This window comes from Micrasema longulum, unplaced genomic scaffold (genome assembly GCF_059751315.1).
Source record: "Micrasema longulum isolate JH-2025_06_02 unplaced genomic scaffold, ASM5975131v1 h1tg000901l, whole genome shotgun sequence".
NCBI classification, from domain to species: domain Eukaryota; kingdom Metazoa; phylum Arthropoda; class Insecta; order Trichoptera; family Brachycentridae; genus Micrasema; species Micrasema longulum.
Window position 1 is genome coordinate 538,089 of NW_028278092.1, and position 13,796 is coordinate 551,884.

Here is a 13,796-nt window from a genome sequence, read left to right on the forward strand (position 1 = left end):
AAATGATGGAACGCCTTACACTCAAACTGCAAAGTATAGATGATATTGATGTAGACATTTTTAACTGCACGTTGCATTTGTACAGAAAATATCTTCATGGGGTCGATTATTTTGGATATTTGCTGAATGTGCATCTTGAGTGGTTTATGCTTTGTATATGTGCCGCATGTAATGTAATGTATATGTTTGTGTGTGTTTTATATGTGCGTTCATGTGTGTGTGCGTGGATGGCTCGGAGTGTTATTTTTATTTATTTTTATTTATTACCTCCATGGAAAACGCAAATGTTAACAATTATTCTTTTCTCACTTGAAATTCTTATTTATTTATTTTTTTGTCACATTTAATGTTTATATCTTTTGCATAATTTATGAAAACCTAATTGGTATTTTTATGTTAAAAAATTGTTGTTTTTAATACTTATTATGAATGGTTGTATGTTTTCTGAATAAAATGAAATGAACACTTTTATTACCTTGAGATTAAAAAAAAAGAAAAACATTCAGTAATAATTTATTTACCATAAATAATGTGTATTGATTTCTGTTTCTTTTATAGATATTTTCAACAGAAATGAAGCTAGTGAGAATATTTTTTGCTCACTTTACACAATGTGTGACATTCATTGTTATACCAAAAATATGTAAATATAAATATTAATCCGTTCAGAATGTGTCTAAAAAGATTTGGGCGGACTTCAAATATAACTTATTAATTTTATCTAACATAATATATCTATAGGACTGGTTGACTTGAAACCGGTAGACATATTTTTTAAAAATTTCATTTAATCGTTCAGGGGTAGGGTCTTCCAATCTCCCAGCTGATTTTTGATCTCGATATTTGCAGTTTCAAATACTTTTGATCCCGCGTGTTTCAGTGCAGAGCTGAAATAATTTATATTTGGTGTTCAGGAATCGTAATATTCAGTTAAAAGCTGTAATAGGGTGTTGAAAGATGTATAATATGACAGTTGATAGCTGCATTCTCCAAAAAAACTATTTTATTTCCTTTCAGAGAATTTTTGGTGGTAAGCTGAATATTTTATCATAACTCACGGCTTAGTAGCTACCAGGATTTTGTAAAAGTGTAGTCATATTGCGCGTCGCCGTTGCATTGAACTATTTCGTCGCAAAGATACGGCCAATTCGGCAGCCATCCAACATCCAACTGTTTACTTTTAAATTGTGATCCAGCTAATCCCGCGGGACCCCGGTATAACAGGATCTCGGTATAGCAAGATTAGAGGTCTTATGCAGGGGTGTAAACAAAGTACTTAAGAGTACGTTTTAGTTTTTAATAATATTTTCCTATGGATATATCTTAATTTTTAAAGGTACATTTTACTTCCCTAATTGCAAAAATATTACCTTTTGATCATTACTAATAAAATTATTGTCAAAAGTGGCTTGCTGCTGTTCCTTTATTTTTAATTTTATTTTATTTTATTTTATTTTCTTTTATTCAAGAAACAAACATAACAATTGCATAGTTTTTAAGTATACAAAATTAGATTTATGGACCAGTGAAATATTAAATGATACTTAAAGTCATCAATTAGTGTATATTAATTCATATTGATTTAGTATTTAAAGTGCCGTTTGTGAACAGATCGATAATATTTCTATATCAGGCGCCGATAATAATGTTGTCTCGTTTTGTTATCGTGTGAACACTGCTTAGAGCAGTGTCGGTAGATACGCGCGGAGTATAACGACACCAGCGCCAGTATCGCGTTGGACGCCGAGTCATATGCGCGACAGCTTACGTCGGTGTCTAGACCGCTCTAGCGCGACGCCATTTTGTAAATAATCTACAGATACCGATTTCCGAGATGGCGAGTCTCAAATGGTCCACAGAGGACACGAGATGTCTCATCTCCAAGTTGGAAGATATTCCGGAACTCTGGAACCCTTTGTCCGGCGATTACAAGAACCGAACCAAGAGGTCAGACGCCATTGATAGTCTAGCTTCGGATTTTGATACGATGCCTTCCGAAATAACGCGGAAGCTCCACAATTTGAGGACACAGCTGAATAACGAACTGCGGAAAATTAGGAAAAAAAAGAGTCGCATGTTTAAAAATGATTCTTTTAAAAGCAGTTGGGAGTTTTTCGACTCACTGAAGTTTTTGACCGACGTTGTAAAAATAGGAGAAACCCAGGAGAGACTTGTAAGTGAATATTTCACTATTATTGTTAAAATTACTGTTGTTGAACTCTTCAAAAAACTTTATTTTGACATTGACGAAAATTGAGAGTTAAAATTGAACGTAGTTATGCAGAAAGCAGCCAGCCATAGTAAAGTGAAACTGAGAGAATAGCACTTTTGTGAAAGATGTGAATAATCAAATCTACACAACAGATGAAATGTTTTTGACTTTAACAAATGATAAACAATGAATACATTAGTTTTTTTTATATTACAAACACGAATCTTATTACGTTTTGACCAGTTTTAATGACTTTTGAAGTACCATAAGATTTTTCTATTGCTGTGGGTGTGATTTCTGCAAAGTGAGAAATGCTGTTTTTGTGATCGACACCATTTTCAGAAGATGATTAATACAGTTTTTTTGTATAAATGTGGTCTGGCTATTTTTAGCAGAACATAGAATCGACCTTACTGTACCCGGTAACATCAATATCACTTTTTTTTTGTTATGCTTTCTGCATAACTACGTTCAATTGTTCAAAAGAAAAAAAAAGAGGGAAGCCATAATAATATAGAATGCTGATATACAGAAATATTGTATGTACTAAAAAACAGCGAAATTACCACTATAAAAAAGCAAGGACAAATATTGAACACAGTTAAAAATTACTGCACAATGGATTTAAACATGAGAATGGCGTACATGACTACTTAAGTAATTGTATTGCAAACCAATTTGAAATAGAAACTAAAAAGCACATAAACTACACGAGAGGAACCAGTAAATTGTACCTGATAATAGGTTTTTGAAATAATAACAAAATGAAATTTTTATGTCATAAATATGAGGGTATTTGAAACAAACTTGGAAATCTCCATTGAAGGAGTGGATATATGAGATATTTGCGGAAAAAATAATTGAGATTTCAATTATACTTCACCAACTCAATGGAGAATGCTACGTTTGCTATGTCAAGTAGTACTTGTATAATTTAAATCTGATTTTGCAAGATTTAGAGACGGTTTTAAATTACGCTATCATTTCCGTTTTTAATGGAGATTTCAAAGTTTGCTTCTAATACCCTTATATTATATCGTAGTTAATTGTGGTTCTTGGTTTCATAATATTATAGTACGTACTAGACTTCCTACCATATTAATTATTTACTAACTTAATTTTATTTATTTATTTATTAGTTTATACATTCATTGTTACAAAAATGGCACAAAATCACTCCGGCAAATTCTGCTTGTACTAGGAGTAGGCTCAGTATATGAAGGGTCGGCAAGCCAGAACTATTAGTATGCCTAATGTTGCAATCGGTTCCTATATGAGCAAATGCCTGTTCTAAGAAACCAATTTGTTGCGGAAAATATGGTTTTCGAATATGTTTCCTATAAATAAAAATAATATTGAAGAAATAGAAAAACAGTTATAGCCCAAAAGAGAAGAAAAGAAAAAAGTACAGTCTACATTAAATGTAAAAATAAAATTTAATATATAAATATATAGCATACATACTACATACATACATATACACATACATACATTTATATGCACATACAAAAATACAAAAAAATTATAAATGCAGGATTCTTTTTTTTTTTTATGCTCCTCAACCAGTTGCTTACTTTTGACAAATATATTGTCGCCGTTCAGGAAAAAGTCACCAACCCTGAAAATGACAATTTTGAATAAAATATGCCATTCGAAGCGTAAAATTATGTTTTTTATGATGCAATCACTAAGTTTGAAAAACGATTAAATAAAATAAAATAAAAACTTGCTAATTTTTATTTAATTTAAAAAATCATTTTTAAATACAACACCATGGTAATTATACATTATGTTTTGAACCCAAACACTAAAATAATCATATTTAATATTTAATTCCCTTTGCTTACTCTTATGGCTTGCATTGTCCAGATTATAAACCAGCAATGATTACATAACAAAATTTTAGCCACCTTGCCTCATTAAAAACCTTTCAGATATTTTAAATACTATCAGATGAAAAAAGTAACCAAGGGAATTTATTAAAAAGACATTAATAAATTATGTTGCGTACATAAAACCGCCAAAACACAAAAATCTGATTTTTTCTTTGCCTTCAAACATTCCAATTGCGATTTCTCAAAATAAAGATTTTTGGGTTAGTGACGTTTGCCTGAACGGCGCGGCGCGGCGGCGATATAATTAAACGGTTACACCGTAATATATATATATATATATATATTTATATATTTTTTATTTAGTTTTATAGACCAATAACAGATTTCGTCACACTCGCAATTTTGACAGAATAGTATGGTTTTAAGAAGTTTAAACTTTATACTAATATATAATAAAGGATCATGCTCTGTTTCTTAATTCTCTACTATTGCTCAATCCAATAAAATGTATTAATTTTTATCATGCATATGGTTTGCATTTTCCAATTCGCTTCACAATATCACTATCGTGTTATACACTTCAGTCGTGATAAAATGAATATGGATAATGAAGTTTATTAATGTATCTAACGTTTTTTTTTATTACTCATTAACTTTGTTCCCTGACTGCAAGTTATTTGTGAAGCGTGTGTGATATATTTAACTTACATAATTAATTACAAATTAATAGGTTCTTTAATTAAAACCACTGTATTTATTTTGAAAAACCATAACGTTTTAAATTATATAATTCATTACTAATTAGTTGGTTATTTAATTACTCACACTGAATTTATTAAAAAAAAATCATTTTCAAAATACTTTAAGTGATGTCCCATCTCTGCAATCAATTTCTTTTCATGTTCCCAACCGTGTCACCAGAAGTCAAAATCCGATATTTATAAAATCTTCTAAGAGCAACTTTGGTTTTTATGCCCCAATGTCCAGAATGTGTAGATTAGTCAATTCATCACACGACTTGGAATTTTTTGGGATAGATCTTCCGGCTTTTCGTAGATCTCTTCGCGACTAAATAGTGTAGGATGAAGTTGGATTGGCATGGTTAATCTTAAAGCTTTAGGTCTTTCGTTTTTTTAAATATATTGTATACAATTATTGTTTTGCCCTTGTTTGTCTTTGCTAAATAGTTTTATGTTCTTTTTATTCAGTTTCTTGCATTTATGTTTCTTCATGTTACTGTTGTAATTGGCTTAGGCCGTATATATAATAAATAAATAAATAAATAACGTTTATCAACAATATTTTGAGTTTGTCCAAATTTTTGTAGACAAGGACTGGATTCAACTCCCTGGGGGGCTGTTTATATTAACATATTACAACAGAGATGAAGAAGATTTAAGAAAAGGTAATATAGAAGTCTAGGCATCTACAGGGCTTATGACCTGTCAATGGCTGGTTTAAGGTACAATGGCACTTAAATGCACTTAAATGCACTTAATGTCACTAGTAGGTGAAATAATTCAATTAGATGAATCTCACCTGCATAAATAAAGGTTTCAGCTCTTTAACTTCACAAACATCAACAGATGAAAGAATTTAAGGAATATACATGTTCAAATATAGGCAGAATGGTGAATGTTACACAGTGTGTAAAGTTGCTACTTAAACCAGCCATTGACAGGTCATAAGCCCTGTACATGCCTAGACTTCTATATTACCTTTTCTTAAATGTTCTTCATCTCTCTTGTAATATGTTAATAATGTTTATCATATGATTTATTTATTCACAATTTTAATTTCAAGAATCTTAACCATATTACTCAGTTTTATTTTATTCAAAGAAAAAAAACTAAAGTTTTGGTAGAGAATTCCTACTTCTTCGGGAATAAAACTGGCTGCGTTTTTTCTACGTGTGGAATACAAACTCTGTTGGTTTATTTGTAATTTGCTGCATTCTGCATTTGCGGTCGTAGGCCCTATGGCTAGGAATATTGGCCCGTAGTGCAGAACTGTAAGAGTGAAGTGTGACATTTGAAAAAAAAAACATAAAACCAACCAGTTTTCTAAATTATTTGAAAGAAATTACAAAAAGGCAAAATAAATAGTTTTATTTCATTTAAATTATTTATTGACAATTCTTGATGGAATTCCATTGGAATGATGTAATAACTTAAATTTACAAATGAGTTATTAATTTATAAAATACTTTAGAGGGTGAAAGCGCTGATTGGTCAAAATAAATATGTGGAAGTGTACCAAGTATTTTTTAAATTAATAACTTATATGTAAATATGTTTATATGTAAATATAAGTTATTACATCATTAAATAGTTTTAAATTGATGATTGTAAATTTGAAGTCAAATAGCTTTGTAAAACGCCTTTGAGGTATTATTTATTTATTTACAGTTATATCTAACGGCCGTAGCCAATTTGTATAAAATTAAGTTTAACACAAAGTTTGATAATAGAAAGAAAACATAGTTAATTGCTATAGTGAAACTCAATAAAAGTAATGTATTGTCAAATAAGAATAAAATATTTATATTGAAACAGTGAAATATATAAGAAAAATAGTACTGGAAGATATTGCTTTAAGCAATAAGTCCGCCAAAGTATTTGAAGTTTGTATTTGAAGTTTTTAATAAATAAATAAGAGATGCATTTTAAATTTGTAAATTTTACAAAGACACACATTATTAGGCACAGAAATTCAGCAAAAGTAAAAATAAATAGACCTTTATATCAGTATATTATACAAACAGACTAATTAATCTCTGGTTCATCGGTTATTGTTGCAAAGTCAGTAGTACCCACTTCCTATCTACAACCAAATGAGCATAAACCTATCTAGGTAGCAAGTATGACTGCTTGTATATATAATGTTTCAGAGGTCTCAAACTAATTATTTTGATTATTCTATCTTCAAATCAAAGAAAACACATTATACAATGAAATAAAAATATTGCATATTTGCATTTATAAACTAAAAACAAGAAGAAATATATTTTATTATGAAAATGCCACTGTATATTCTTCACAAACTCAATCCTGGGGATTAGTTTGCAGCGAAGTCCTGCATCTCGTCTCGTATTATGTCATGGGAGGAGTTCTCTCTCAAAACTGAAGTCGTATTATTGAAATAAAACAAAAGTTGTTTTTACTAACAATGCAGTTTTTAATTTCTTAATTATTTTGGTCTGTCAATTTGTTAACTTTTTTCAGGGATTATTACCTGTCGAAAACTACGTCCAGGAACCAATATCGGATTTGGATTCACGCCCTTCCTTTCAAGAGTTTAATGTAAAAACAGAAGACGAAGAAATTTCAACAAGTCCACAAATGTCGACGTCAGCTTCGGTTCAGCAGTCATCAGTAACGACCGCGAATGAAGATGCTCAAATATTTGGCAACTTCGTGGCAGCATCTTTAAGAAATTTGCAACAGGAAGATAATAGAAGAAAATTGAAGAGGAAAATTCAATCGATAATACTGGAAGTTGAGGAGTACGATGACATAGGTGCCATATATCAACCGACGATGAAGGTGAACAGGTGAAAAAGAAGAAAAAAGTATAATATAATAATTCAAATAATAATAAGTTCTTACATAAGCTAATGTAAGTGATTAAAATAAATTGCTTGCATATTAAACAGTGTTTTTGAGTTTGTTTAAATCATGAACATCATGCCAAGGAAAAGGGAAAAGATTATAACCTTAAAAAATGTACATCAATTACTCGAAGGAGATTGCAAATGAATGTTTTGTGAGTCAAGGAGCCGTCAGTTTTTTTTTTTTTTTTCAAAGTCTTTATTCAATAAAATATACACATTATTACAATATTAATACATTATAAAGAAAACAAAGTATTAAAATATATTTTGTCCCGATAAATTACTAAATAATAGTTTGTCGTCGGGTGCTCAGACATTAGTTTTAATTAATAATCGAATAAAAAGAGTACTGACATAATACTGTATACGTATAAAATAATAAACATAAAAAATAGTTTAAAGAAATATTTATTTTTTATTTTCTTTATGTAAAAATATAGAGTAAAATAATGCAATTAAAATGAAAGAATAGCAGTTTACTTAAATATATTTTAAATATAAGAAAAAAATCAAACACATATAAAAATAGTGTGTGCTATGTAATCAAAATATGATAAAAAATAAAACAAAGTAAATCGAAAATTTCAATTCATATCTACAGAAAAAATAATTTTAATTTATAAAAAAAAATACATTCAAGTTCCTCACGAAGAATCAATTGAAGTATTTATGTATCAATAGAAAAATAAATAAGTTCAAGTACAAAGAATAAGTACATTGGCGAGCTTATTGCTAAAAGCAATATCTTTCAGTCAACCAAAAAAACGGACTGGTCAAAAAAAGAGTTGGTTAAAAATTTGTACTAAAAAACGAAAACATATACTTAAAAAAACCTAATCAATTATAATAACAACTGTTTTTTTATTGAGAGATAAGGCTTGCACATATTAACTTTAAAAAATTCCGTTATACATATAAAAGAATGAGGAATGGGAATCAAATGATGAGTACGGAAGAAGAGAAAAAGGGGAACCAAGGAAAAAAAGGGACAAAAATATGTATTTAAAAAAAAGTACAGGGAGTTGAGGATTCTGAGGATATTTATATAGTAATGTTACAGGCGTTTCTAGAAGGTATCTAGAGAAGGTGCATTTTTTATATGAAGAGGTAGCTCATTCCAAAGTCTAGTACTTTGAACGGAAAAGGGATAGCTAAAAATTATGTGCTATGTCGAGGAATGGAAAGTGTTCTCTCCTGAGAAGAGAGAAGCGGAAGACCACGATTTTTTAAATTTATTTTTATAAACACAAACGGCAAATCTGCCTTTTACAAACATTTACAATATAAACATATTTGGCTCAATATTTTTTTTTTAAACATGAATTCCCTTATCCCCAAGATTTATAAAAAAAAATAATAATAATATACAAAAAATAAAAAATATATATTTCGATATTATCGTACGATATAAACAATGAAAAGTACTTTTGTATTGTTTTATTAAAAAATAAACATTCGAAAAAAAACTATTAGATTATTGTACGAGTCTTTCTCGTAAATAATCGTAAGCTTTTAGAAAAAAAAATACAAACAACATACAACCAACAAAAAACAAAAAACTAATGTTGGCGAAAGAGTTTGTGTCTAAATTTGAAAATGAGACGAAGAGAAAAATACAACAGAGAGCATCTTTGAAATAACAAAGTATTTAAAAAAACATTCATATAAACTAGAGCAATAATAAAAGTGTTTTCTGAATAAAACATGTTGCATAATATATTTTTATGAGGTTTTCTCTTTCGTAGATTATTATAATAATATTAAAATTTAAAAAAAAAACACATTCAACCTTATAATATAAATTTACCAGTATAGTTATACTGAAATTTTTATTAACCTAAATTATTTTAAGCCTAAAATATCCTCTTAATTGAATTATAGACGAATATCGCTCATGCAATGTTCAAGCTAAATTAATCTTGCGCAATATTTTTTTTCGAATATTAAATTTTCTTTTCAAATTCCGGTTTACGCAGCTTTATTTCGTGTTCTTGTACACAAAATGTGCATTTTTGTTACTGCTGCGAAAACCTGTAAGTCTTAAAACCTGGCCTCTAGAGATAGGGGTGAGTTTTTACCTCGCAACACCCCTAAACCTTGAGTTAACAGTGAAATATTCTCATGTGCACGCATCTCATTCTTCACGTCACCCCATCTTGCAAGTAAACACGTTATCCGTCACGTGGAAAACTCCCAATTGTTTACTATTCATGTACTTGCATATATATATCTATATATAATAAATCTTATTCTACCCTTCGTTTTATAATTTTGATGATTAAAGGTTGATTTAAGTTGTCGCCGACTGGTAAATGCTTGAAAATTCGGCCTTCAGAGCCTTATGTCATCGGCCCCACGGATCTTGTGTAATTAGGATCTCGGACACCGGAAAATGCGCAGCCTTTAGGTCTCACAATTCGGAGCCATTAAAAAGTTGTTAACATAAATCTGGCATTCAAAATAATTCTACCAGAACGCCACAAAAAATAAGGGTGTATAAATTATTGATCGACACAGAAAGTTAGGTTAGCCTAACTTTTTGTGTGGCTTCTAAAAGCCATCGAAATAAGGTGCGTGAGCAATGCATTGGTATTCCAAACGCAGCTCTTTTTTTATATTTTTGTTATATGTAGGTAAGATTATCAGTCTTACGATCCAGGTGCCAATCCAGGTATTATTCAAGTACAAAGGGGTAATTATTCATATTTTGAAAAAGATTAATCTCTCAATCTATCTTTATTGGAAAAACGCAGAACGGAGATGGACCTTATATGCATTTTCAAAATACTAAATACAAAAGTGATATATCATCTGTGTTGCAATAATTTTTTTTTCGTGTTCCCAACCGTGTGGCCAGAAGTCAAAATCTGCTATTTATCAAATCTTCTAAGAGCAACTTTTGTTCTAATTCTCCAATGTCCGGAATGTGTAGATTAGTCGATTTGTCACACAACTTAGAATTCTTTAAGATAGATCTTGCTTGTTTTCGCAGATCTCTTCGCCATTAACACAGTGTGAAATGAAGATGGATTTTCATGGGTTAGCTTGAAGTTTTATATGTTGATCGTGTTAAGAAATATATAGTATATAATTTTATTTTCCCATTTCGTCTTTTCTACATAGTTTTATGTTCTTTTACATATGTTTCTTTACATAACTGTTGTAATTGGCTTAGGCCGTAAATATAATACATGAATAAATAAAATTTATTTTTAAATTTAAAAAATACCGAACACACCGGGAATCGAACCCCAGACCATGGTAGGCAAACACGCTGAAAATTTGACCTCGGAGGCGAGGAGTACAAGTACGAGAAGTGACATCTAAAAAAACGAACAAAACTTTTGATAATGTTATGAGGATTCGGAAAGTTTTTAGGAAGCCCGGCTGTCATTGCCTCTGTAAGTTCCTACGAAAACTGTCGGATTTCTTTACTTTCTTATTTTTCTCCTTTTCTTTGCTCTTCTTCTCCTTTTTCCTTCCCCTATTCCCAGCCCACATCCCTTCTATCCGACTAACTTCCATCCGAATGTCATGTTCAACATTTTATCCGATTTCGCCGCCTCCAACTATTCTCGAAGTTGAAAGTTGAACAAAACTAGCCATGAATTCTTGAAATCCCATCCAATAGATCAGCGTTTTTCAACCTTTTTGCGTACGCGACCCCTTCGCGTATTACAAAAAAATCTGGCGACCACCGGGAACTTAACTTTGTATGGGAGAGGTAACTTACAGTAACATTAAATATGATGAGGTTGAATGATTATCATTTCGAAATCAATTTTTTCGTCCTCTTTCACATGGTAAGTATTATTAACTCCTAATTTCTTTAGTAACAAAGATTATTAATTTATTTTTTAATGTAACCCCACACCAAATTAGAGGTTAAGGACAGTTAGAATATGTACAGTACTCTAAAAGATTTTTAAAATGTGATTTTTTGTAATGTGTTAAATATATCTTAGAAAACGAATACACTTTAGAGACTCTCATTGTAAAATACAAAACGTTTAAAACATGAAAAACTACTAATTTGTCTCTCCTAAAATGTTAGGTGTATGAAGATACTGTAATTTGCCTCTCGCGTGCAGAACATTATACTACTCATATGGCAGCGGTTTCAGAGACAATGTTTTTAATTTTCATTCTTCTGAGACCATGTTTTCGTTAATCAAGTACAAAGTAAGAGCGGGTGCAGTAGAGCGTCAGCAGTAAGGTCTATAAATTTTATAGATCTTGCTGCTGACGGCATCCTTAAAATAACATTAAATTCGCGTAAGATTGAAGTCTTCTGAACGTAGAGACATATAAATGTAAGGCTCTGACACTGACAGTAAGGTCCGCTGAGATGCTGGATATATTTGAAGGTTCTTCGCCAAATCTGTGGTCCCGTCAAAAATGGAGCAGAGTGACGCATTAGGCAAAATACCGAATTGTACAGCATATATGAAGCCTCTAGTTTCTCAACACACAGCAAACAGCTCAGGTTGAGATGGGCTGGACACGTACAAATAATGTCCGATGCGCGAGTAACTAAGAAAGTCATGACTGGACATCCAGGATGTAAAAAAAGGATGGGAAGACCCAGACTGAGGTGGGATGACGTAAAAAAAGATGCAGTACAGCTTCTACAAATTGCAAATTGGAAAATGAAGATCCATCGAAGAAGAGCGTAGATACAATTTATTGAATGGTGTTCATAAATACAAAAAAAATAGACGACTCCAATTGAGGACATTTTTTTTTTCAAAACACTAGTACATTCCATTGAAATGTAATTTTTAGGAGAGGGTTTTTGTGATTCTCGTGAAATCACGTAAACAATTTATTATTTGAAAATAATTTTGTTTTATGTTTCATTAGTACCTACCCATTCTAAATGATAAAAATAAGGGATTATTACACAATAAAATAAAGATTAAGATAAAAGTGTAAGACTTTGATATTTTTTCAGCTGGTTTTTAGCGTGTTTTGGTAAATCTTTTTTTAGTCAATCGATGCGTCCAATAATGGCTTAAAAATAAATAAATAAAAAAAAAAAACGCCATAGGGGGCAAATATAGTATTTTGAATAAAACGATCCTCAATAACAAAATAACTTCATCAAAATAACGTCATTATCACAAAATATAACCACTTTTTGATAAATTTAAAATAAAAAAAAGGCATAGCCTTCTTACTAAAATTATTGTATTTTTATAGTGGTGTATGACCCATGATTTTTACTGCTCCTTGTGAGCGCGAGCCCTCAAGCGAGGTTTTGCAAGCCCCTAGGTGTCGCGATCCACAGCTTGGAAAACACTGCAACAGCCGAAGTCATTTTACAGAGTTCCAAGTTTGTATCCTCCGTAGCTTACTGGTTAGCCCTATAGAATGTAACCGTGTGTGTGCCATAAGCGTGTTAACGCGCTCAGACGGCCACACCCAAAAATTGTGTATACTTGCTCAATTTAAACGTAATTTAAATTAATTAATTGTGAAGGAAAGAATTTAAAAATTTATTCGCTAAAAGACAAAATGTACCCGTATTTAGGCATTCGATGATTTTTTTATCTTCTTATTGAAAAATACGTTGTATAGGTATACGTGTAAGTACTCGTAATATAAAATTTATAAAAACTACACTATACAGCTAAAAAGTAAAAGACATTATAGATTAAGATATTTTCAAATAGATTAAAACGCTGTAAGTTTAACGGTTTTTTATTATTATGGTAGTGAAAAAAATATAATTGAACGCCTTTCACAAACTATGATCCCCTGAAATCCCAATAGATTTTCAGTTATCGTTTTCAATAAGTAGCGCATTTTTCGAGTTATTAAATTAAACTCATCGTGGAATCCAGCACTACATACGACAAATGACATAATGACACTAAATATATTGTTTTCCTAGGAAAAGTATCGTTATTTGAAAGAAAATGATCTACTCCAAAAGATAATATTGTAAATTTATTTCAACAGACAGGGAAAACATTTTTGAGAAGGGAATATGGTAGTCTAGGCATTTACAGGGCTTATGACCTGTCATTGGCTGGTTTATGTGGCCACTGTACACGCTGTGTAACATTCCATATTCCCTTCTCAAAAATGTTTCTCAAAAGCATTTTCCTTATAGTATATTGTATTTGTTTAC

The 13,796-nt window shown here is 30.7% G+C and overlaps 1 protein-coding gene across 1 annotated transcript; it reads left to right on the forward strand.

Annotated features, from left to right (window-relative positions):
* Positions 1 to 1,741: 1,741 nt before the first annotated feature.
* LOC148278257 (uncharacterized) lies at positions 1,742 to 7,716 on the forward strand. Its single transcript, XM_088231686.1, has 2 exons — positions 1,742 to 2,173; positions 7,272 to 7,716. The coding sequence occupies exons 1-2, from the start codon at positions 1,835 to 1,837 to the stop codon at positions 7,602 to 7,604; spliced, it is 672 nt and encodes a 223-aa protein (XP_088087812.1). The 5' UTR covers positions 1,742 to 1,834; the 3' UTR covers positions 7,605 to 7,716.
* The last annotated feature ends 6,080 nt before the right edge of the window (positions 7,717 to 13,796 follow it).

Excerpts from the sequence above, each read along its gene's own strand:
- LOC148278257 (XM_088231686.1), top strand. The coding sequence starts at position 1,835 with ATGGCGAGTCTCAAATGGTCCACAGAGGACACGAGATGTCTCATCTCC. Across the intron at positions 2,174-7,271 it reads GAGAAACCCAGGAGAGACTT|GGATTATTACCTGTCGAAAA; the intron begins GTAAGTGAATAT and ends AACTTTTTTCAG.